General features: G+C 39.1%; 1 protein-coding gene across 2 annotated transcripts in view; it reads right to left on the reverse strand.

Moving 5' to 3' along the window:
- SYT10 (synaptotagmin 10) overlaps positions 1 to 26,045 on the reverse strand; it is a 48,237-nt gene extending 22,192 nt beyond the window's left edge. The window contains exons 1-3 of one of the 2 annotated variants that reach the window (XM_038418818.2): positions 25,697 to 26,045; positions 16,265 to 16,622; positions 7,954 to 8,518 (exon numbers count right to left, since the gene is read on the reverse strand). In XM_038418818.2, coding sequence (XP_038274746.1) covers positions 7,954 to 8,518; positions 16,265 to 16,622; positions 25,697 to 25,835 — 1,062 coding nt within the window. In that variant the 5' untranslated portion in view covers positions 25,836 to 26,045. Of the gene's footprint in view, positions 1 to 7,953; positions 8,519 to 16,264; positions 16,623 to 25,681 lie in introns of both variants that reach the window. The other variant, XM_043518501.1, reaches the window with a different exon arrangement.
- Positions 26,046 to 26,876: the final 831 nt, after the last annotated feature.

Below are 26,876 nucleotides of genomic sequence, written 5' to 3' on the forward strand. Positions count from 1 at the left end.
AAGCTGATAACAGTGCAAGCAACATCAGCATGTCCAATTAGCCTCCATCCATAACTACAAGAATAGCGTCTGAAGCCTGAATAGGTCTAGAGTGAGGTATATGTGATTGCCCATTTTTTAAAAAAATGTGGTATACATATACTTACACCCTATTCAGTAATACCTTCCACTTATTCATATTCAAAGTGCTTTACAGACAATAATTAATCCCATATCACTGCTTTAGCTCTTGGATTTAACCTTCACTCACAATACTGTGTCTATAAGCATGCATATCTTGCACCATTACTATCTCCAGTTTACCGATGAAGAAACTTTGACACAGAGATGTTAGTGACTTATCCAAAGACAAAGGAGTCATTGTCATAGCTTGGACTAGGAGTCAAGAGTTTCTTGCTCCAAGTCCTTTACTCAGACCACTATATAGCATATCTCTTCCTATTGGTAGTCTGGTATCCAAACGTGCAGAGGCACACAAAGATTAACCTGAATAGATTCTACATTTATATCAATAAAAAGCAGAGATTTTATCTTTACTTATACTTCCTGCACTGGAACCCAGAGTAGAGGGCAAGCTGGGGTTCCCCTACCAGCCACTAAAGGATTGGCACCTGAGGCAGTGAATGGGAAGACTGCCCAGGACTGCTGAAAGAAAGACTCTGATAAACCCGGAAGAGGGAGGTCAGAAGGTCAAGTCACGAAGAGAACCCTATGGTTCCTGAGATAAGAGAGGAGCTGCAGACATGAGAGAGAGATGGTGTGACATTGTGTGACCACATGAAAGGAGTCGATCATGAGAGCCAGAGTGACCAAGAGGAGGCTCCAAACAAGCAGTGTGTGGAGCACCCCATGACAGATTTAGAAATATAAGAGTCCAACCCAGCAAGGACTTCACATGCCAAATTCTCATTAAGATGGAGTAGACTATTTCTTTTACTTGGGTTCTTTGCATATTTCTTTATATTAAAAACCATCAAAGTGCAGCTGGAAGGATTCATTTATTTCTTTGTTGGCTGCCTTTCATTTTTTAAAAATCAGTGGATACAATGAGCATGTTTTGTGTGCATACTGGTTTCATTTTCTTGAACCCTCTTACAACAGATTGAGTGAAGTCTATGACTCCAACCTTGGAAAAGGGATGGCAATACACTTAGGCACTCTAAGGGAGCCGAATGTGACCATATATGGACTCTCTCAAAAGCTTTGAATAAGAATCAGGTTCCATGGATCTAGAACATAAGATACTCCCAGAGCTTCCATATATCTGCAGCCCCCATAAGGAATCCAAGGATGCATCATTATCCTGGATATGGTGTTAATTTAAATTCTCAGCACATTTTACTGTTTCTATTAAATAGAATATCTTGATATTGTTGGGCATACTAAGAAATTTTACATAAAACATTTAAAATTCTCCATCTTTAAATTGACAACTATGTGTACATATGCTTATGCTTGCAAAATGCATTGAGTTTCTGATAGATTTCATTTATTAAAAATACTACATTTCTATGTGTAGTAAATATTACCTAGACATGTCTCTTGTATATAACTAATTTCTACTGTGTATGGTAAGAGAAAATGACATAATAAAATCAATATTTTCTGTAATATAATTAATGCAAGTGTTCAAAAAAATTTTCTGTACATAACATATTGTTAGTTAGACATCTATTACAAAATTTCTGTGACTGGCTGAAGATTCCAACTCACACATTATCTTTTCTCAAATGAATATGTCCATAATAGTTGGGGGTGGGGGGGAACGGGAGAGTCAGTAAGCTGGTCTACACAATGAGACAGAAAAACTACATTAAAGTTAATTTAAGACAGAAGATGAATACATTTCATTCTTTTGACCAGAAAATCCTGGTTGAACTACAGCATAGCTCTTGGAAAGACATCCAATCTTGATTTAAAGACTTTGAGTGATAAAGAATCCCCCATATTGCTATATTGTTCCAATGGTTAATTGCCCTCACTGTTAAAATGTTCACTTTATTTCCGGTCTGAATTTGTTTAGCTTCAGTTTCCAGCAATTGGATATCATTATGCCTTTGTCTGCTAGAACCAAGAGCCCTCTGCCACCAGAAACCTTATCCCCATGTAGGTGTCTTTTAATGTAGAAAGGGGAACTAAGGGAATTCTTAGCCATACTCTACTTTCAGAACAGGACATGAATATTTTTCTGTGGGAGGGAGGTGGTCCTGGGAGGGCTTGAAAGTCTGAGGAGATGCCACTCACCCTTTATTTGGTGAGTGTTGCACCAATCCCCAGATCCAGACCTAGGGTTGGCTCCCAGTTACCTACAGTGTCAGTAAATCTCTAGGCATGCTTCCTATGTACTGGAAAGCATGCCTGGATCCATTGGCCAGAGGTGATAAACTCCACAAAACAAACAAACCTGTCCAAAAACATGGGGAAGATGGGAGTGAGGCAAGGGGGAAAGAAGTATCAGAGAAATATATCTATGTAGTGTCTCATTCCCCTTGCTCCTGCTCCAGACATTCAATTTTTAAAATTATCAGCTGATCACTAATACGGGAAGGTCAGCTTGTGATGAAATCCATTTCCATTAAAGCACATTCATGTACCCAAGCATAGCTTTTCTCATTCCACATTAATGGCGCTAAAGGAAGCAGAAAAGTGCATAAGTAAAAAAAAAACTGTTCAGGGCATAAAGTTTACTCTCAATGTCTGCTGAATCAGTTTGAGCACCTATTTCTCAAGGGATGACCCATATCTTATGGACTTTACTGGCCGAATCCAAAACATTTTGGCATCTTACCATTGACTTCCCTAGACTTTTGAATAGGTTCTTAGAGTATAAATTCCTCATCTCATCTACTTAAGTATTGCTTAACCCAGTGCAGAACTGGACCCACAGTCTTACAGTTTCTGCAATGTAAGAATTGGAAATCGTTAACACTAACCTGATTTTCATGAATATAAAATAACTAAAATAAACTTCAAAATAATCCAAAACACAAGTTCATGGTAGCACATTCCAGCTTGTATATTTTCGTGATTTATTATAGTATAGTTTTATTTTGCCAGTAAAAATAATCCAGTCAACTACTGAAAAAATGTTGTTAATAATTCAAAGATTCAAAAAGTCTATGAAGTCCCAATATGGTTATACATAACTACAAATTACTTTAATTTTCACGTGTTCATTGGTAATGGTTTCTAAGTGGTAGCCACTTTGAAAACAGGCTATTTGCACTAATTCAACACTGTACATAAAATTGTGCTTACAGTTATAAGCTCCTTGCTGAATGACTGAAGCTCAGAACACAGCCACTACTTCCTAAACTGCATATTTATGATTTGAAATTGTAAAATAGTGGTTCATTAACACCAAACAAGATACTACCACACTAAACTAAACACTATAATTAAGTGGTTTTGTTTCTCAATGCTGAGGAGAGTTGTACTAATATCAGCAGCCAAGAACTGCAATAATTTTCAGCTACATGCATATTAGCCTGTCTCTCCCAGTAGCACCATTTGGTATGGCATTCTAGTCCGCCCAAAAAGATGTCAAATAAGTTTAGAATGATGAGATCATTTTGGTTTATTAAGTAAAAGGTTTGCACTTTTGCCTGGTCTAAAGGACCAACAAACATTTAAATGTAAAATCCCTCAAAACACACCAGAATTAATAATAATAAAAAAGCAATGTCATTGGGCTTCTTTTCAGCAAAGAACTTAAAGCACTCATTGAAGTCAGAGCATGTGAAAGTTAAATACATACCTAAGTGCTTTGCTGGATCAGGGTCTATGCGAATGGAAAGCTGGGATTTTAAGTTTTAAGCCCTGAATGTTCATTGGAAACATAAAGAGATAATATTTGTACCTCAGCTGTAATTTCAATTAAAGTCTAAAAGACCATTTGAGTCCCATTTGCTGCTGACATCATGAATATTTGCTGTTTCCACCTTCAAGAGGAAGATGTTTGACTTATTCAGATATTATAGTATGATATTTTCTCTACTTAGTCTGATTTGCTTGTGAAATCATCAGCAGTATGAGTCTCAAATGACCTATTAGATTTAGCTAGAAGAGAGAGCCGGATGGTTTTTCTTTATCTTTTGTGTGACTATCTGAATTTTCAGATATTTAATATATTAAAACAAATGTATTAGTTAGTTGACACTCATGCTTTATCATCACCTATAGGTAGGGCCCTACCAAATTCATGGCCATGAAAAATGCATCAGGGACCATGAAATGTGGTCTTTTGTGTGCTTTTACCATACAGCTTTAACAGGCGAGACCAGTATTTCTCAAACTGGAGGTCCTGACCCAAAAGAGAGCTGTGGGGGGAAGGGGTCAAAAGATTATTTTAGGGGGGTTGCGGTATTGCCACCCTTACTTCTGCGCTGCCTTCAGAGTTGGGCAGCCAGAGAGCGGTGGCTGCTGACTGAGGGTCCAGCTCTGCAGACAGCAGAGCAGAAGTAAGGGTGGCAATACCACACTATGCCATCCTTCCTTCTGTGCTGCTGCTGGCGGCAGCTCTGCCTTCAGAGCTGGGCTCCCAGCCGGTGGCCCTGGCTCTCCAGCTGCTCAGCTCTGAAGGTAGTGCGGCCACCAGCAGCAGTTCAGAAGTAGGGATAGCAGTACCTGCAACACCCCCTATAATAACCTTGCAATGCCCCCCACAACTCCTTTTTGGGTGAAGACCCCTAAAATTACAGCATCATGAGATTTCAGATTTCAATAGCTGAAATCATGAAATTTATGATTTAAAAAATCCTATGACTGTGAAATTGACCAAAATGGCCTGTGAATTTGGCAGGGCCTTATACATAGGTATATGTCTACACTGCAGTTAAACACCTATGTCTGGTCTGTGTCAACTGACTCAAGCTGGGGCTGCGGGGCTGTTAAATTGCAGTGTAGATGTTTGGGCTTGGACTGGAGCTCAGGCCCTGAGACTCTTCCCCCATGGCGGTGTCCTGGAGCTCAGGCTCCAGCATGAGCCCGAACATCTATATTGCAATTTTAAAGCCAAATAGCCCAAGCCGCAAGAGCCCAAGTCAGCTGACACAGGCCAGCCACAGGGATTTAATTGCAAAGTAGATATACCCTTAGGTACTCAAATGGCACCAGTTACCATAGCATCTGATCTGAGTACTTCACAATCTTTAAAGCATTTATCCTCAGAACACTCCTGGGCTGTACTATCATTTCAATTTTGTAGAGTGAGGAACTGAGACAGAGACAGACTAAGGTCATGTCTAGACTTACCTCTGGAGCAATCGATCCAGAGGGGGTCGATTTATTGTGCCTAGTGAAGACATGATAGATCGACCACCGAGTGCTCTCCCATCAACTCCGGTACTCCACCGGAGTGAGAAGTGTAGGCGGAGTCAACGGGGGAGCATCAGCAGTCGACCTACAACAGTGAAGACACCGTGATAATTAGATCTAAGTACGTTGATTTCAGCTATGTTATTCATGTAGCTGAAGTTGCGTAACTTAGATCGATCCCCCACTAGTGTAGACCAGGCCTAAGTGCAACATCATCCAAGAAGCTTGCAGAAGAGCAGGGAATTGAACCCATGTCCAAGGCTAGCATTCTGAATCATCCTTTCCATGTTTAAGATCCACTGTTTCATGTACTTGTGAGGCCAAAGAAATATTTTGGCAGTCTGTTAACTCTTCAGAGGTATTGGTACTGGACCTATGATCAGAAAGAAAGTAGGTCCCTGTATCCTACCCATATCTGCACCACTGAGCTGCACCCAGAAGCTAGAACCTCCAAAGCACTACCATCCACTTGAATCTAGCAGTACCCAGTCCCACCACTTCTGATATGCCTGTCCTGAGGGTGGAGAGAACAAAGGGGAGGGTGATTCCTTCCCCCCCAAGGTTTGGTAGGGGTGAAAGAAAAGAGGAGTTGACTTCCCACATTAAAGAGGAGGAATGCCTGCGGTAGCCTGTGGTCTGTAATTCGGCCAATCCACCCCTCTAAAAAATTGCATGAGTTCACCACTATATCCCAGCTCTTGCTTAGATATTCAGTCAAGCTGATCACTTTGTTCAGGAGGAAATAAATTAAAATGCATATGAGTGATTTTTTATTTTATTTAATTTTTAACTCCACTGGTATTGTACAGAAGATGGAGCCAACAGAACAAACCATCCTAAACTTGTACAATTGATTAGTGAATGTTTGGAAAACCCTTCAAGATCTTTGGAGGAAAGGTGCTGTATAAGTGCAAAGCATTATCATCACCATGAAACAGACTGACCTTCAAAAACAGACTTCTAAAAACAAAATAATATGCTCAAGAGGACTAAGAAAATAATGAAAAAAACAATTTCCTATTCAGCCAAGAAATATTTTAATGTTACCTATGAACCTTTAAAGTCTACACAATGTAGCAACCAGGGCTGATGCTGGGGCAGTGGAGGTAGCTGAGACAGTTGTTCCAATCCTGTGCATGAGATGTTGGTGCTCATTGGTATCTCTAGTGGTGGGTCAGTGCTCATGCACTGCTCTATAGAGCAGCACAGGGTCTCACTAAGTGCAACAGCAACAGGAGGCTAAGCCATTAGCAGTTGCAGCTGTAGAAGAGAGCCAGCAGCAGGTGACTGCCGAGGAGGTGCCAGGCAGCATGAAGAGAGCCTGAAATGAAACCCTGAATAGGCCCTGGCTATTCCTGGAAAAGGCGCAAAATGGAAGGCAGACTGGGAATGGGGAAAAACAGGGGCACAGGGGACACAAATGAGCGGAGATGTGAAAAAATGAAGGAGGGTGAAAAAAAACAGGGCAGAGAGAGGAGGGTGTGTGTGTGTGGGGGAGAGAGAGAGAGAGAGAGAGAGAGAGAAGGGCACAAATAGAGGCCAGAGAAAAGAGGGGAACAGCCAATGGAAGAAGGGAGCCAAGGCCATCAATGTGAAGGGGGAAGGAGGAAAACAACAAATGGGGGACAGAGACAAGGTAAGAGGGTGAGTCCTCTGGAGAAAAGGGGAAAACAGAAAGGACGGTGTAGAGCTCTCACCTGTGAGGGAGCAGCCCTGCTTTTGTTTTATCTCCTAGACCCACTAAATCTTAAGGACAGCACTGTCAGCAGCCCACCTCCTTCTGAAAAAGCATGGATAAGGCAGGCATATGGCTCAGAGTGATGTAGATACCCTCAGTACAACAAGATTACAGGAAGTTTCCTTATGAACAGTGTAGTATTTTAGAAAAAACTGATTTGTTTTCTGAAACCATCTGATTCCAAGTGGAAAAGATGAGTTTGGCCTTTTGACCGGTAAAAATAAGGTTGGAAGATAGCATTTGTTAGTAGTTGCAGCATGTTACCTATTTGCTTCTGTTCACAGGTGAATTTTATAGTCTACAGTTCTCACTTGAAACAGTAAACCAATTCTCTCTGTTTCCAAATGCTCCCCCATATGTCCTTCTGTTCTCCATCAACATTGAGTGTCTACAGTAGCAACAAAGATACATAGATATTTCATATAGGATACCCTGCGCATGGGACAGCTGTTAGAAATCATTTTAGACACTGGATCATCTTAACCTCCATCTCTTTTTTGATTTAGATTCCAATATGTGAAAGGCGGTTAATAATACCAAAGTGGTTTCATGGCATATTAGTACATGAACATTTTGAAGGACAGCATGGAAATGTACATATGTTTTGCTAACAGGAAAATATTAACTGTTCCTGTTAAACAGTGACACTTAGGGGTGTTTGATTTAATTAATAAATCTAATTTCCATTTGTGTAGTGTGTCATGAAGGTAACTATGTTCCCAGAAGAGTTTTTTTAAATTACATTTCACGGCTTCCCAATTATCTTATATTCCATGCTCAAAGGAAAACACTGGCAACTCTTTCTTTCAATCTGTGATGATAGACAGTATATGCTTTCCATAAAGTACAAAGGAGAAATGCAAATATCAATTTGAACACTTTTGGGACACATTACTTACTGTGGTGGCACAGTGGATGTCTTTCCACACAGTGGCTTCCCTGGAGAGATCAGAGACTTCAAAAAAGTTATCAAGAATAACTTCCCCAATCATGTCATGTCTAGAAAATCTGTCAAAATCATATACACTGAAATGCAATTTCCTGTTGCTGAGCTGATCATAGGCTACAGGAAACTGAAAGGTTTCATCAAAGACAGGATTTAAAGTCTTTCTGTGAACCCGTGTCTGAAACTTCTTTTTCCTGTCTGGGAGAAGGTAAATCTTAACGTAGGGATCTGAGGTTCCTGTGAAGTCTTTAGCAGGTAGCTCTAAGGCTTTGACAATGGTAACAACAAGGAGTTCATTTTCATAATCATACTGGAGAGTAAAGTTAAGTTTCCCACAGATTTTCACATCTTCTTGCTTGTCTTCCGAATCAACAGACTTCTGTTTATAGAGTTCTGGTTTAATTCGCCCGATGCTGGTTGTTGTCTCACCCCGTTGTAAAATTGGATCTGTCCCCATGTTAAAATCAACACTGGACACTTGCATCTGCCTTGGCAAGTGCCTCCTGAAAGAATTATGCCTGCACACACAAAAAATTAGTTTGGATTATCTCCATGAAAATGTATGGGTTTTCCACCAAATAAAAATATGAACAAAAATTCTAAACAAATCAAAGCTTAGGTTTAAAAACAAAGAAATTGTTGTGGAAATCCAGTCTTGAACTAAGAATTACCATTAACACCATACAACATAATTTTACATGAAAATGGATCTTCTTATCCCAAAGGACAGCCAATTTCCTAGCAATACAACACATACCTTGTTTTGAAAAATGTGTACCTGAAACTGCAGTAGAAATTATATGACTCCCCAAACTTCAGTAAGACTAAAACATCACTGTAAATTAATACCTGAATTTTTATGGTAAGTGCCATATGATTTTTTTTAATAATCAGAATTGGCCAGGACTTCAGTTTTATATCTCATAAAATCAGAACTCTAACACTGATCTCTAGCACCATACTGGGGTATTAGTAGTGTTGTTACACAGGAAAAGGTACTGCCTACCACTCATCAACAACACTTCCTGTAACTCTTGGGCATTCCTTGGAGGTTTTCCATCTACGTATTTAACAGGCTCAACACTTCTCAACTTGCAAGATCTGTAAAGATCATAAGGTACTAGGCCTGCAGGTAAAAGTACAGCACTTAACCTGTAGAGGCCCTAATCCTGTAAAGATTTATACATATGCTTAAATCTTTTCAGGATTGAGATTATAGTTGGGTTCTCCATTGGTGATTTAACATTTAATTCTAGTCATTCTACCATTTAAAACTTTATTAGACATTTGTATGTTCCATTTTTTCCTGCTTTTCTATTCATCCTACAGTATGTCAGAAGATGAATTCACTTAATGATACCAAAAGAAATAATTTTTAAACCCTCCTAATTTGGATTGCAGTATAGTACATTCATGATACTTAAGGCCTTATGCTGTCTACAATAACAGTGGGAACTTTCCCACTGCCTTCAAAAAGAGTAGGATCTGGCCTATTATGTGTTTTATAGTAGTATAAACTGTAGGATAATATACTTACTATATTTAATCTGGTGAAGACTTTGTGTAACCTAAATGTCCATTTGATTTTTCTGCCATTATAAAATTTCCCTAGTAAACTGTGCTGTAACAAAGTCACAGATTACTCCTATGACTACACTTATACTTAGTTGCCATTAAAAACCAATTTAATTGTCAGAATTTCCTCACTTTTGAACAATCTATTATTTATTAATGCCAGATGTAAATGTGCATTATTGCTCTGTTCTTCCCACTGTTCAGCATGCTGAAACCAAGAGGAGTCACAGCTGTATGTTTATTTCTTTAAACCAGGAAAACAAATTCTCCATTTGAAAATGATTGTGAGTAATTTCATGGAAAATATTCTTATTTATGCTTTATGGAAGAGGCTGCACAATGAACAAAACTGCTGTGGATCCTCTGAGTGCTGCACCAAGGGGGCAATCTGCAACCATTAAATAATGAACAAGAACATTTTCACTCTGGATGCCTTAGGGGTGTTGACTGCAGGGAACGGTCCTCAACACAACCATAATTTGGATTTGAACTGGTTACAGGAAATCTAAATATTTCAAACCTGAAAGTTAGATGAATAAAACACACTTCTGATCGCACACATTTCTGTATCAGAGAGAAACTCTCAAACTGAACTCTAATCAAATTTAAAAAAATAAGTTAAATGCCACAAATGTCCTCGAGTCCACCTGCAAATTTGGAGGGATTTATAATCACACATTTTTAAAAAATATTTTTCTCCTCCATGTTGTATGAAAAAATCTACACAAACAACAAAAGAATCTGACTATGCAGTGGAAACTGTGAAACAAACGGCTGTCAGAGGAACAAAGTAAGCAAACTGGAAACATACAAAAATGTTCTTTGATCTCTTGCATTTATAATAATCTGTGGTAGCATTTGTAAAAATAGTAGGTAACATTTTTTGAACAAATCTAATTTCTAAGTTGCAAGAGTCCTTTCAAAATTAAAAATATTCACACACACACACCCACTGTAATATCCTCCAGTGAAACTAGTCACTGTTTTTAAGTGTCACTTGATAAAACAGTGCAGCTGTAGGATTGCTCTCTGTGGGAACCAAGGCTCAGTAGCACTTTTACTCTACTAAGCCAATGCCCTAATTACACAGTACTTAGTGAATGTTCTGAGTCACAACTTTTCAACAAGACAGATAATTACTCTTTTAATTATTAAGGTGCTTCACTGTCGTCATGGCAACATAGTTACGTTCCTTTTTTCTGCCATAACAAAGGGATTAATGACTGTAATACTGAAGTGCAAGGATCTCAGCCAATTGCATTGTCGAGATGCTGCACAGTTACAGACTCATACCTCTACCAGGGCTTTCAGTGACAAGAGAGTGCAGGCCCATGCACTCTGATTCACTACTGCCCCTAAAATCATCATCATAAATAATGATGCTTAGCTCTTATATAACATTTTTCATCCGTAGATTTGAAAGTGCTTAAAATTGGCATCCATATCCCCCAAACAAGCATGATTTCCTCAAATCATATGAAAAAAACTTTGTGTCATAAATGTTTACTCCCTAAATATTTTCCAGTAATAATAATATTAGTAATTATATAACAATTAGTAACATGACAGTGCTTTCTGTTAACTCAATAAGATTCACACCCAAAGAAATAAGAGCAGACAGATGAGACTATGATTAAGGCATCGGACTGGAAGTCAGGATATATGAGTTCAATTATTAGCTATTTTACAGACTTCCTGTGTGACTTTGGGCAAATCACTTAGTCCGTAGTTTAGCCAAACATATAAGTACATGCTTAACTTTAAACATGTGCTTAAGTTAATCCCTAGAATGGAACATAATCACATGCTTAAGTACTTTGCTGAGTATGGATAGACCTAAGGATGTGCTTAAGTACTTTGCTTTAAGATCATGGTGACTCAGTTCCTCATCTGTAAAATGGGGGTGAGGATGGGTTTTGATAATACTCCTTTTCTCCCAAACTTAAGCTATCTTGTCCAGTTAGACTGTAAGCTTTTCAGGGCCTCTTTGTATAAGGGGGCTGCATTTTCAGTTGGGGCCTCTAGACATTACTATAGTACAAATAATAAAGAGTAATAATTTGGCCTTTGGCTTTAGTGTTTACTTAACCCAATATAGGATTATTAACTTGCACAGAGAAAGCACATTCAAGTCATAAACTAATTATAAAATAATGAATAGTATAGAACAGACAGTTTGGACACACTCATTTCTCCTTTTATATGGTACAAGGATATGGGGACTTACAATGAAATTGTAAGGCGGTAAGTTAGTCTGTTAATGGTTGCTCCAGCCATAAAGCATAACAGTTTCTCTCTCTTATTTTTAATCATATCTAATGTAACTATTATGTTCTAATTATCTAAATAAATGTCTAATTCTTTTTTCAATCCTAGACTCCTAGTCTGAATCCTACTGTGGTAATTAGTTCCATAGGTCAATTTTGCCCTGCATTTTTTCCCCATTTGATCAGTTTTAAATTTGTTGCCTTTTGCTTTTGTTGAAAATTCCCTTGATCTTGTATTATAAGCAAGGGTAAATAGATGCACCCAATTTACCATGAATTATTTTGTGTACTTCTATCATCTCCCCTCTTATTCATCTCTAAACTGAACTGTCTCAGTCTTTTCAAAAAGAAAAGGAGTACCCGTGGCACCTTAGAGACTAACAAATTTATTAGAGCATATTTGCTCTAATAAATTTGTTAGTCTCTAAGGTGCCACGGGTACTCCTTTTCTTTTTGCGAATACAGACTAACACGGCTGCTACTCTGAAATCAGTCTTTTCAATATCTGCTCATAGCAAAGTCTCTCCATGCTACTAATGATTTTAATTTCTTCCTCTGGAACTCTTCTATTTTTGCTATATTTGTGTTGACTATAGTGGGAGTTCTGAGCTCAACACCTATGAAAATCTGTTTGTACGAATGTCAACGTGGGCATCCAAAAATGAAGGTATCCAAAGAAGCCACCTTTGCAGATTTGGCCTTAGTGACTTTCTCGAGGTCATACAGTGAGTTAGTGGCAGAGTTAAAAATGGAATCTGAGTCTCCTCATAGTCTTGCATTCACCCCAATAGGCAATAGCTGCCTCCTGCAGATTTCAGCTGTCCCCTTCCTTTTTCTATTGTGATTAATTTCTTAAAAAGCAAATAATCTCTACTGCAAAAGCTACTTTAAATTTTACTCCTACTTAGTTAATTTCAGTGGATGAGCTGGAGGAAGGAAAGAAAAGGAAAGAAAGAAGCTGGGCTGAAGCGGGATTGATTTGGGAGTGTCAAAAAGTAAGAAAGAGGAATTTAATAATTTCCGCCATGAGACCAACTTCTCTTCTAGAGATATTATGGATTGTTCCTCTGGATAGTTTCAATTCTCACCTTCTGTGAGTGAATTAGTGAATTAAATCAAGGGCTGTTTAATAAGCCCAGTTTAGATTTTTCAGTAGTTAAACTAAAGTTGCAAATGGCCAGAGGGCCACAAACTGCTTCTGAAAGGACTTCTGGTATCCTGGGGAAGAAAGAGACCAAACAGTTCAAGATCTTTTTTAAAAGCTGAAGTTAGATGAAATTTGTTAGAAAACAAATGTAGGTAAGGGTATTTGTAACTTATGCCCCACTAAGAACTCCAGAATGGATGGCTATGTTACAATAAATAGCTCAAAATGATTTTTAAAAAGTTTTTTCCTTTCTGAAAATGTAAATCATCACTAATCATTTACATTTCATAAAAGTAAGAACATACACTAGGGAGTGTGTTCCTGGCCTCTAGTGAGTGTAGTTCTCAAGTGGAAAAGGTACAAACCCAAAATGTACCCAAGAGGTGCAACAATGCTGAAGAAATGTTTGTCTTGTTATAGTTTACTGCTTAGTTGGGATCAAGACACTGAAGAGTGACTTTTTTAATAAGCCAACCTTCTTCATATTATTACAAACTATGATAATGATACAAAATGTTCCAGTTAAGCTGAGAAACCTCATTTTCCTGAACATGTCTCTGTGTTAAAAATACTATCCAGAAATTGTGATCAGACACATTGTTAGGTTTTGAATAATGTATTATATGATTATAGTTATAATCAGTTAATATCATGCAGTTTGTTTGATTAATAATTAACTAATGCAAGAAGACCAACAATGTATCTCATTTGCATGACAGACTCCTGTCCAGATCATCTGCTCTAAATCTAAGTTCAGCATAGGTAATGGGGGCTATTAAGGGTTGGTTACACTCCCGAATTCTCTGCTCCAGTACAGGTTGGAGAAGCCTAGGAGCTACTCTAACTTTAGCCACCTGGCAAACTTTACTGATCGGCTATGCTCAGCTGGCAGATGGTCTAAGTGCAATGCATTCTGATCATTTTCTGTTGTGACTTGCCCTTGCTGAATAGTGCTTCTGCTGAGAGTGGTATAGAAGCCAGCTACGCCACTTGTATGCTTGCTAGGGACTCTCCTACCGCTACAGGTATCCCAGCAAGGAAGCTGTAGCAAGATTCTCAGAGTGACACAAAAGCGACTGAGCAATCCAGAAATTGACCTTTGTGTCTGATCTCCTGATATATAAAGTTTTGGGTCATGATAATTACATTACTGAATGTGAGAGGTTCAAGGAGCAGTAGGTAGACAGCTATATGAAACAAGTGTAGGTATGGGGAAAAGGTATTTGTAAATACAGAAAGGATCATGTGGAAGGCTACTGTGAAGCTTTTATGGGGGATCTGATTCTAAAAATACACAAGTAAGTATTTTGTATGATAGACACTCAGCTTTGAGGGGAACCCTAAAAGGGTTATGTCTCCAAAGATCCTACTGTCAAATGGCAGCTCCAAAGCCAGGAGAGATGAAAGGCCGATCTGAGTGAAGTTTTCCCCTTGATAATCTGGAATGAGCAAGAGAGAAAGACCCCCTGGAAACACTACCAGCTGATACAAGTGAGAAGAGGAGAAATAACTGCTTATAGATTGTCCTCGGCTCCAAGACTTTTTATGGTTTTAGGATCTGATCCAACGCCCATTAAAAATCTACAGGAATACTTCCATGGACTTGAATGGGCTTTGGATCAGGATCCTAGGAGTTGTTTCCTTTCCTATATGATACCACACATAGTACTTTGGTTTGTTCTGCAGCTAGATATTTCTTCTATCTATTCATTGACTGATGTTTCTTGGAGGTTTACACTACCTGATGGAGATTTTGGAGCATGAGAAGTGATGGTATGGGCAAGAACCTTCCACTTAATATCAAATTATTCTATGTAATATTCTCGTCATGTTAAATATTACCAACTTTGGTCTCTCTCTGGCCAGGATGACAGTTATGATTTCATGGATGTCTCTCCAGCATTTTAAAAAAGTTCCATGTAACAAGTCAGATTCTGTGCTCTGCCTCTTAGGAAGTGGAGCACTGGACTTGGAGCCCAGACAAAGTGGGAGAAAAAGATTGCTTTAAGTCATCTGTGCATCTTCCTAATTCAAGGATGTTTAAGAGGATTGTGCAGTTCCTGTTGTGAGTGAGACCTTCCGTAAGGAATGTTTTGATTTATGACAGCCTTACATGGCTACTTCACAGCCTGGAACAGTGGCAGAACAAAGCACTCCAGCCACTCACCATCCCATTCAGAATACTCCCCCAGCAAATCCCTATGCACAAGAGGTCAATATAAGGTTCTCTACGTACATATATACTGGGCATAAAGGGGCCACTGTGGGGGACAGAATCTGTCTCAAGATGTTATCTTCAACATTTGCCTGAACTGTTCATGTATTTTTGCTTCAGTTTCAAGTGTACATTGTACAAATCATTTATTGAGTAAAAATGAAATACTTTATATTTAGCATTTATTGGTTTCATTTATGTCATGATTCACAGCATATCTCTTCCCTTCTTTCATTTTCCCTGTGTCTAAAAAGCATTACTAAATTATTTCAGATGTGTGATTGATGTTGTATTTCACTGTTTAAATGTCTCATGTGCATTAAATACTTAAGTCACAAAAATTCTTTGATACTACAGGTACTACTACATCACAATATATCTTTAGTTCACCACATATTGACATAATCCAGTACTTGAGATGGACAAACAGTTGGTATTCTCTAAATTGTACCAGGGCTTTCAGAGCTGCTTCAGGTTTATTAAAAAACCCTCTGTATTATAGGTGTAATGTATTAGGAATATTCCACAAAGAGGTATATTTTGTTGAGTGTTGAAATTTTAATCCTTTTAAAATGTCAATCCACATCTTAAAGAAATGTGCATCAACTACAATGTTTGTAATTTATTTTATGAGTCAAATTTTCAGTTGATAGAGCTGCAAAAATATGCATACAAATTGTACCTGAAAGCAGGAGATGTTCTATAAACTTGCCTGGCTCTGGCAAATTGCCCTAAAAGATCCTCCCTTAATAAAAGTTTTTATGGAAATGTGTCACAAGTACAAATACATATTTCAGTACAATAGTGGCAGACATAGACTTGATCTTTGCATTTATAAACAATGAAATATTTCAATTTAAATTTTTGAGAGAGTGTTCTTTATGGTTGTTTACTGAAAAATTTGCAGAAATATTGATGCTTTTGCTTAATATGACTGTTTTCCCGAAAACGTGTAAGTACTGGACTGAGAACGCTCCAATTTTGAGACCTTAATTCACAACAAAATGCTCTGGCTCTTATCTATACCCTATAAATTGCTATAAAACTGAGTTTTCCTTACCTGGATGAGGATGTAGGCTCAGTGATCTGTCTCTGCATGCGTGCATGTTTAATTAGATGTTCTTTCAATGCATTCTGGACTTCTGCTGGAATATCAGGTGAAGTGTGGCTAATTTTCATTGCAGCCTCAAGTACCTTCACTGAAGGTTTTCCATTTTCTTTAATTTCCTTTTTCTCGTTGGTTTCGAAAACCTCATTAGGAGCACTACAGGTGCTTTGAGGGATATTACTGGTATTAGAAATAAGAGGTTTGCTTCTCCAGCATGGCCAACACAACTTCCAAAAGACAAATAGCGAGACTACCAGCAAGGCAAGCCCACAGAAGCTGACGACTACTGCTAGCAGACTGACTGAGATGTCTGCAAATAATCAAAAACAAAGATTGTCAAGACAATCAAGCACAGAGAAAAAGAACATGACACAAGCAAGGAAGCAGAAGATTTTAGATATTTCTCTTGTATAGAGCTTTCAGGATATGACGGATTAACATTTTCACTCTTGCAGATATCTAAACAATATACATTTTAAAAGTTTTATTCACTAATAATAATTTAACTAAAATTCTATTAATTATTGCTTTGTTTACCAGCAAATGACCAGTTTCTGCCAGTCTTACTCACACTAAAATGAATGGGTGTACATGAGGAGTAAAGTGCTAATCATTGAGAGGAAGCATAGCCTGTCTTTCCATTGATTTTAGTGGGCTTTGGTTTAGGCCTTTGGTGGACTTTGGGTTAGACTCTTGGGTTAGGCCCTGGCAAGAACTTTAATGGAGTAAAACCAAGAATGCATCTGACTCAAAAAATTAAATCACAGAAGCTATCTTCTTTGAGTACACATTAATATAGATCACCATATGCACCCTGGCAGATATATAGTTGTTCAGCATCTTCCAAACTTTAGTCACATTAGGAAATGTGCATTGGATGCATTGGAAACATGTCAGAAGCCCAAAGGCAACGCATAATTTGCATAAAATAGAACAGGATACAGCTGCTCTCTTTTTTAACAAGTATGGAGGTACGACCGGCACAGGCTAACATCTGAAAGCTGCTCAGATCAAGATGGCATTTAGCGTGCTGGTACCTGGAGTCTTCATGGGCTATCCCTCTGTACTGAAAACGAGGCTCACCACAGCGCATATTGTAGACCATATGCTGCACTTTAGCTACCCCTGCTATCCAGCATTTGATTGGGACTGCCACCATGGCGAACATGTCTAATAACATTACCAAAGTAAAGAAAACAATTTCATCTCAGCTTTGTGAACAGATTCAAATTTCAGGGGAAGGTTGACGTTTGGTAGTGCCAGTAGGAGTCCTCATTAGGAGAGTTATTATATGATACACTTCAGTTTGATTTCTTTCAGTACCATGTTATATTATAAAATATAGACTTAAAAATCCTCAAACTCCTTGTCTTTTGAAAAGGGCCTTTCACATGTTTTAAAATTATTCAATCGGCCCCAATTAAATCTTGTGGAGAATTCTTGTCCCTTAAGCAATTGCTGCTACTGCTTGCTACAACAAGGGTTGACAGATCTACAGCTAATACTTTGCATCTAGAGCTTCAGGTTCCATGCAGCTAAAATGAACCAGTTGAGAAGCACATTGAGCACCTTAAATACAAATTTGCTAAAAAATCACAGAAAGAAAAAGTCCTTGAACTACACAGTGGTTCTATGAAATAGTATGTAACTCACTCTTCCCTTAGGGGAATTAGAAGTACAATTGAAATTAGAGAAGTTTTTTTAAACATTATAGTTATGATTTCCAGGTACATATCTTTCAATAATAAATATTGAGCTCAAGGTCCATATACCATGAAAAGGAATAATAGTAAAAAAAGAAAAAAAAAGAAAGATTTAGATCCTGGGGAAAATTTGAAAGGACCAGAAAACCCTTGGGGTTTAAACTAAACCAAATCAAAATAAAAAGGGTACTAAAAATCAAAATGCAGAACATTTTATACCAGAGAAATGAAACAATTACAGAATTTTAGACATATATATTTTGGCTAGTTGTCTAAAATTCTGGAATTGTTCTATTTCTCTAGTTTATAGAGCTTTGTCTCTTCATATATTAAGTAACCCTTTAGAGCTAAATTGTGGCTTGCCCTTACATAGCCATGATGGAGTAAGAAGGGAGTAAGGAATTGTGCACTCCCCTTGTTTGGCTTGAAAAACTGAAATTGAAACCTGTGCTCTGGGAAGAACAGGCTAGGTTTACTTCTGAGTTGCCCCAGTGAACTCACTGGAAAAGGGGTGAAGGAGCAGGCAGAATCACAGTTCCACCTTTCTTAACCTCACTCATCTAGTGGCCAATCACACAGCAGGAGATTTGAGGGAGCATACTGCATGCTTTAAATGGGTATAGGCAAATTACTCCCTCCAATGCAACTGGAGAGCTGCAGAAGGCATTGTGCCTCACAAAGGCAGAGTGTTTCCCACGACTTCTCTGGGTGGGTGTTGCTTTGCTAGGTTCTAAACTCAGAACTGAGACTAAATGCTAACATTTAGCCCTTAAAAATCCATTTCAGATCAATTTTAAGATTAAAAAAATGCATATTGCTAATTTCTATCACACAACAAATTAATACATTACTACAGCTAATCAAAACAATTGTGAAAAACAAACAAATTTCAATGAGAATCATTCATTCTAAGGCCAGAAGGGACCATTATATCCTCTGTCTAGTCTGATCTGTATTTCACAGGCCATTCAGTTTCAGTAACTAATTTTAATTTGTCTGACTTCAGCTTCCAACCATAGGTTCTTGTTATGCCTTTCTCCACTAGAGTAAAGAGCCCTTTAGTACCCATAATTTTCTATCCATGCAAGTAGTTATACACTGTAATCAAGTTGTTTCTCAATCTTTTTGATAAACTAAACAGATTGAGTTTTATGTAGAGAGGGGTGGAAGATGGTTCCCCATCCCAGACTGTGATGAACAGATAGTATTAGCTCATTTCCTCCGTTCTGATGGTCACTCAGCTGAGCAATTATCAAAATTACCCTGCTGTCATATTAAGCCAGAATTCATTCAAGCCCATCTGTGGAATAGTATTAAACCTGAGCTTTCCAAATCCTATGTATCCAACTGGAAAATGTCACCTATAATGTCTTTTTCACAAAAAGTTTGATTTGATAAGAGAAAATATCAAGAGACATTTCTTCAGACGGGAATCTCTTCGTATGCCCATCAAGGAAGTTTAGTACTTAAGACTGAAACTGGCAACAGGAATGGATTGCATTCCCTATATGTCAATAGTGTGCTATTTGTCCCTAACTAAGACTTAAAGCTAGAGACAAATTAAGAGCCTAATTTAATTTTTGGATGCAGATGGATGTACATTAATTCTGTTATGGCAAAAGTTATGGGTGTCTGTATTCTGAGATGGCTGCTCTAACCTGCTCTGGGTTCAAAGATGGGTCAGGAAATTGAGGACCTGTAATCAGCTCCCTGACAGTCTCATCCCCACAGCTGCATTCAGCCATTTGCCTTTGATGGTATCTAGAATAGGGCATCTCAAGTTTTGTTCTTATGCTTCACAATATCTTATAAGAGCTGTGGATTGCATTTAGCATTCCTGTCCCCATGTTGTGCTATGGGTGAAATATGTGCAGATTGAAGTCAATCACAGATCTCCCATTGACTTCAATAGGGACAGGATTTCACCTAGGGTATTTTTTGTACAGCATCCAATCATTTGCCATAATTTCATCTCCACAAGCTAATAAGAGTTTATGATTGCAATAACCTGTCATTTTTCTGTTGGTTTTTCAATTAAAATGACTCCTTCAAGCTGTTGTATCTTTGGGCCATTTTGTATTTCTCATTTGAGTTTGTCACATTTATTTTTGGAAATGCAGAGTGACTGAGTAGTATTTACTTCAAATTCTTCTTCCTGTAGCTCCTGGCTTTCACTGTTTATAGGCACCCTTGAAAATACATCCACTACAAAAAGCTCATTGTCAGCCAGTATTTCACATTAAACAAGTACTCCATGAAATTTCATGATCATTTTCTGGATTCTAGGCAGTGCTTTGCACAATAATTTCTGTAATAGAGCATCCAACAATTTATGGTCCATATCGACTTCAGTTGATTTCAGCTCATAAAATCATCCACTACCAAACACACTGCCTGCATTTCCTTTTCAATCTGACTGTAGTTTTGTTATATTTCAGTGCTTTGGAAACATATCTCACTGTTAACCCACTCTGTTGGCATCTGGATTTGCTCAATAAGTACTTTTACGTTATTGTTCACTGCTAATGGACCTGTCGGTTGCACATATTTTTGGTGGCACACTGGGATATATATATATGAATGTGTGATTCATTATCTCTTGAGAGAATAACAATCCAGTCATCAAATATATTTTTCATCCTGAGCAGCAGACAAGTTACATATCCATTTGATCATTGGTACTTTCAGATTGCCTTTCAACCCAAGCATCCACAAGACTTTCCTTTTTCACTATTTCAGGCTCTACTTAACAGTGTGTCATTATACAGTGTAGTCTATAGGAAGTGGGTAATGTCCTATTAAATAGTTTGTGAGTCCTCTAGGGTATGTCTACACTGGGATAAAAAAAAACCCCGTGGCTGGCCTGTGTCAGCTGATTCAGGTTCGTGGGGCTCGGGCTTTGGGGCAAAAAAATTACTGTGTAGATGTTCAGGCTTGGGCTGGAGCCCAAACCCAGGGACCCTGCGAGGGTGGAGGTTCCCTGAGCTCAGTGCTTCAGCACATAATACTCATGTGCATGGATGTACATACTGCTATTTAAATGTTCTGTATTCAAGTGTTTAGATATTTAAATATGTTAACATTGTTAATATTTTAACAATAAATGTGTGTTTGCATTACTTTTCTGGTGTCAGTAAATATTAAATTATGTTTGCTAACAGGGTTTTAATTAATGGGATTGTTTTTAATTTAATCTGAGTGTAAATTCAGTTGATGAGCATCATCTGATGGCAATGGTTTGAAGAGGAAGAAGTGTTTGCAAATAAATGCAAATGCTCCTTCAAGAATAAGTCATTAATTGAAATTCACATTCATGTTCTAGCTTTGAGAGAAAAGATTATCTCAAAAAAATTGCATGATCAAATGCAATAATTGAAGAGAGACCAACACTGACCATTGACTTTCAAGTATGATAGCATACATAATACAGACATTTAATATAGGTTTTCGTTTGTATGATCATGCATAAAAGGCACTCACTATATTAAAAGAAAGGCAAAAGCTCAGATTGTGCAATCAATGTCCTGTATCATCCAGTGACGTCTTGCACTGCTAAGGAATATAACTATTCTGTCTGTAGAGACATGGTTACTTTCAAACACAAATTAAGTTATAGTACAATTGATAGTAATCTTAATGAACACTGATGCTCAAGTAGAAGTATACATGGCTACAGAAAAAGCTTCCCATTCTTCAATGGAGAGATAAAAAATGTGTAGGAGGAGGAAATCACTTTTTCATTCATGTCTCTTTGGAGTAGACTTCCTACTATCCCATATTTGTGGTGGTTCATTAATATGATTTTACTAATATGAGACAACTAATATGATCTCTTAAACATCCTATATGACACTCTAAAAATTTTGGACTAGATTCTGCCACCCTTACTCATGTTGAGTAGTTTCTTATTTGGCAAGTAGTGCCATTGATATCAGTGGGACTATTTACTAGTACTACTCTCTGAATATGGTACTATATGACAAAAGTGGCAGAACTTGGGTACGGCTATCTAACTTTTGGCCTGATCCTGCTGCCTTTCTTCAAACGAAACTCTTCTGTGGTCACGGGCAGATTGTGAACCCCTTACAATAATGAACAGCCTCTCACACAAGTAATCCCGATGATTTTAATAGCACTACTCATGGAGCAACTGTTCATCATTGAGAGTTAGGGGTTTACGGTCCAGCACCCAGTGAGTTCAGTGGAAGTTTTGCTTGAAGAAGAAGAAATGCTGGATCAATGTCTCTGGATCAGTGCATTAGTGGCCTCATTTAATGTAAGGAACAGTTTAAAAATGTTAGTGAGTTTTAAAACACACATCTACATATTGATGAGAAATAAAGAAAATGTCATACTACAGAAAAGAATGCCTTTATTTTAAAACACGCTTTATGTTTATTCATGTGAAGATGCTCTAAGATTCTATAGCTTATTAAAATGATGTAGATATACTCAAGACAATGTATTTGCTGAAGAGAAGTTAAAATTTTAGCAAGCATTCATCAAATGGAAGACATGTAATCTAATATCCTGATAATTTAGAAAATACATCCTCTAGCATTATTCTTTATGTAAGATGTGTTTCTAGTAATCTTATGAGCAAGCAATTTTATATTCTCACCTCAGCCACTTTTACTTCATGACAAATTGTTATTGCTGCAGAATACAAAATTTAAAATCCCAGGCCTTTTGGCAAACAGTTGCATTTGGTTAAGCATTATGAATTTAAAATACTGATAAAATTGTTGGCTTTGAAGAAATGCTAAAAATGAAGGTATGCAATCTAATATGAAAACACGTGCTGAATTTAAATTTCTAAACACGATAATTTGCTTTATCAGTACCTTGGAGAGCACCTTTGTATCTTTCATATATTATTCCTTTATATTACATTTATGTTTGTTAAAATAAAATTAATAATGACCCTCAAAAATTAATATACAATGCACTAGGTGCTCTTTTACTATAAGTAAAGCAACCCTACTGGAAGATTTTGAAGCTCAACACCAACTACATTTGATATGATTCAATCTGGATCAAGATAATTAACATATGCTGGATTATAACAAATATGCTAAAATATACTATATTTAATTAAAAATGCTAGTGGGAATACTGTGTAGTTCAACCAAATGAAAAATAATCAATCACATCCACTAGCAACACTTCCGCATACACAATCTATTAATCTGTCCATCCATTTATAGCGTGTACTATATTGTATGTATTCCTCGCGCACACAGACACATTGAAATACACACACCTCTTTCCGCCCCTGCTTCTCCTCCCCACCCCCCATCGATGCAGATAAACTTCCTGCTGGATTCTGTTCCCACTGGAAACTTTGGGACTTTTGCCACAACGCCAATAGCAGTAGAATCACTTCCTTTGTTCTTGGCTCAGGTAAATAACCATATAAAATGATCCAGAGGCGCCAGCTAGCGTTAACTTGATTAGAGAGATTTCATTATGGATCCCTGTATTCAAGGTGTGTAAATGCACCTTAGAATAAAACTTGGCACACGATGCCTTAGCCTATGAGAAAGAACTAGAAGGGTGGTTGTTGTTATGGTTGTTTTGGTTTTGTCAACAAGAGTTGGGAAAAAATTAGATCCTCATTCCTCTCTCTTTTTAGGTGCGGAGTTTCTCTGTTCTGAAGTGGGATTGTTGAGTGCTATAAAACTCCACCCTACTGCTGAATATGCACTAAAGACTTTGGGCATTAAAAGAAAAAACAAACACAGGTGGGACATTTTTACTACTGCTATTGCTTTTCATAATGATTTTTAAACTACATGTTTATTATTTTTCTCTGTTGTTCAGGTCTAGCCTGAGAGAGCATAAGAATAAAGCACCAAAAATGAGCTAATTTTTAAACGCTCCCTTTAAAAACATTATCATAGAAAAGGCAACGGAATCATGAACTATGACAAAATAAGATGAGAGAGCTGACCTGAGCCAGAAACCCCGGGACAAAGCAGAAATGAATCCGAAATTCATTCCCTAACCTTGATGTGCCTAGGTACAAATAGTAAGTGTCCAAATATGGTACCACTTGAGCTGCGTTAACTAGTCAAAACAAGACAATTTCACCTTTGATAGATTATCTTGCTTCTTAGGATTTAAATCAGTCCCTTATTTTCTTCAAGTCTTCCCTGATGGATCCTAGAACAGATCTGTCCCCAAAGCACTTCACTGAATCTACAGGTTTCCATTTGTACATTCCCATCAAACCTAGGCAATGTAAAATACACATCCTTAACAACAACCTCACCCTTAAACGGGCGCTCATCCTATGGGACAAATTGAGACTATTTTATTAAAATAACTGTTCCTTTCATTCATAAAACTCCTTGGTGTTGCCAGGCTTTATGGCTTTATCATCAGTAAGAGATCGCTGCAACAGCTGGTCATCTAGAAACATCCGAAAGTGCACACAAAGGTATATTGATGGCTTGGTTTGGGGTCCCCCAGGATATTTTTCTCCCATAACTATAACACAATATACCTTTCTTCATAGTTAAAACTTCAACAACTAAAATCGGGTTTTCACATTAAAAAGCATCTAAACACCGTGTCTCGGCTCTGCGAATAGGGTTCCTGTCCATTTCCTTCCCTCCACTCCCTCTAAAACTTGAGCAATGTTATGTAGAGCAAGCCTTCATTTGAAGCGCTTCCGATTCATACAACCTGTTGGCTTGGTGGCTGCCGGACTAAAAGCCTGTGCTCGAAATATCGCAAGGAAAAATAAGGGCCACTGGGAAGAACAGAGAAGGAGAGACGTGGGGTAAATCATACATGTAGACTAACACTTCCTTCCCCCGGAACATACACCATTGTTTATAACACTAAACCAGCAGCCTCTTCCCCCTCCTTACATTGGTGCGACAGGAGCAAATAGTTTTCCAGCCTTAAGAAAGGAAAATTTCGTTGCAGATAAAGCAAGAAACAATGAACCATGGAAGTTCAAGTGTGTGTGCGCGGGAGGGGGGGGGGGAGACTAGCCCTGGAAAGAGGGGAAAGGAGATGGGATACAAGGCGGGATATTTCCTGTTGCACAAATCCAACCAACTGTTGGGCTTTCACTCTGGGGGTGATTCTCTCTCTCTCTCTCTCTTTCCTCCACTCCCTGTTCCCCGATCCAAGGTCCTGACACCCCCCACCCCCGCAGCATTTTCCTTTCCTTTGTACTTCTTGTCCTCACGCTCTGCAGCATCGCTACAGCAGCAGCCCCTCCGCACAGCGTCGGAACCTTCCCGGGGCTCTGCTTTGTGATCAGCACCGTACATAGGAAACGAGACTCTTGGGCACCAGCCTCTGCTGTGCTTGCGCTGAGTGCGGTCCTGAGCACTTGAAGACAAACTGCTTCTGGTTATTGTTATTTTAACATGGATTCTCCCCCGCCCGCTTCCCCCCCCCCCACCTCCATAGGCAAAGCAAAGAAAAAGTTCAACTTTCCGAACGCCCACACAAACTGCTGCCGCTGCTATTAGTAGACAACCGTCCCACACGCGTGTTCCCCCCTCTTTGCACCAAGGAAGCGAAGTAGAGGCAAGGAGCAGAGTGAGGGGGACGGGGCAGGGGGGAAAGAAGCTGGGGGTGGGGGGATGCAGCAGAAGACTAGGGAGGAGCAGGAGAGGGGGGCTCTGCAGAGACTCCACTGTACCTGTGCTGCCTATACCTTGCTTGGTGGTCTCCAAGGGGAAGAAGATGCCTGAACATTTCTCCCGCTCCACCTGGCCCCCCAGGCACAGCTCTGAGATGATCTGCAGCGCCTTGTGACACAGGCTCCCCACACCATCCTCCTTGTGGAAACTCATCTTCTTCTTCTTCTTCTTCTCCTGCCTCCTTCCCTCTCCTCTAAGCCATCGCTTGCCTGGGAAGGGTTTTCTGGATGTCACTAAAAAGCCACCCAGCTACCAAGTCACCATCCCCGGAAGAAAAAAAAAAAAAAAGAAAAGAAAAGGGGAGAGGGAAGAGCAGAGAGAGAGCCAGTGCAGTTGACACGTTGCAAGTGAACCAAGGCTCTCATCAGTAAAAGGGGGGGGGGCGCAAGAGGGGGGGAGGGGGAAAAAGAAAAGGAGGGAAACGAAATAAGCATCCGCTTAGCAACGCCTTTTGTGCCTAGCAGGCTTCGGTAGGCAGCGGCGTCCAATGGCAGCGGAGCGCGGGCGCTTGCCTGGGGAGGGGTGCAGGTGGCAGCAGCGCCGGGCGGGATGGAGAGGCCCCGGGTGAGTCAGTCCCAGCGTGTTCCCGGGGGCGGGGGCGGGAGGAGCAGCCTGGCTCGCGGAGCTTTGAGGGGCGCCGCTTTCCAAGGACACTTCTTGCCTCTGTGCCGTGCCCTGGCCCCTCGCTGACACATCCCGGTCCCCGCAGGGTTTCCCCCACCCAAGCAGGAGCTGGGTGAGGCGGGCGGGGGGTGGGGGGGGGTGTTGAAATCTGACACTCCCCTTCTTTACTGGGGGGAGAAGGGACCCCTTACATGCACATTCGCCGTGGCCCTCTGTTGAATGTCAAAGGTTGCCTTTCATAGCCCTGGGTGCTGCATGCCTGAGCTCAGACTGTGCAAGAACAGAAAGGGAATTGGGTTCCCCTGTTTTGTTGGATGTGAAACTCCTTGGTTTTCAGTTCACACTTGATGGAACATGCTGAGATTATGTGTAAACACACTCTTCTTAATTTGGTGAAATCTTCATTTGTTCAAATGGCATGGGCAGTATAACCTTGAATAACATATCATGCACAGGTTTCAGAGCAGCAGCCGTGTTAGTCTGTATTCGCAAAAAGAAAAGGAGTACTTGTGGCACCTTAGAGACTAACAAATTTTAGCTCACGAAAGCTTATGCTCTAATAAATTTGTT

Source organism: Dermochelys coriacea, chromosome 1 (assembly GCF_009764565.3).
Source record: "Dermochelys coriacea isolate rDerCor1 chromosome 1, rDerCor1.pri.v4, whole genome shotgun sequence".
In the NCBI taxonomy this organism is placed as follows: Eukaryota; Metazoa; Chordata; order Testudines; family Dermochelyidae; genus Dermochelys; species Dermochelys coriacea.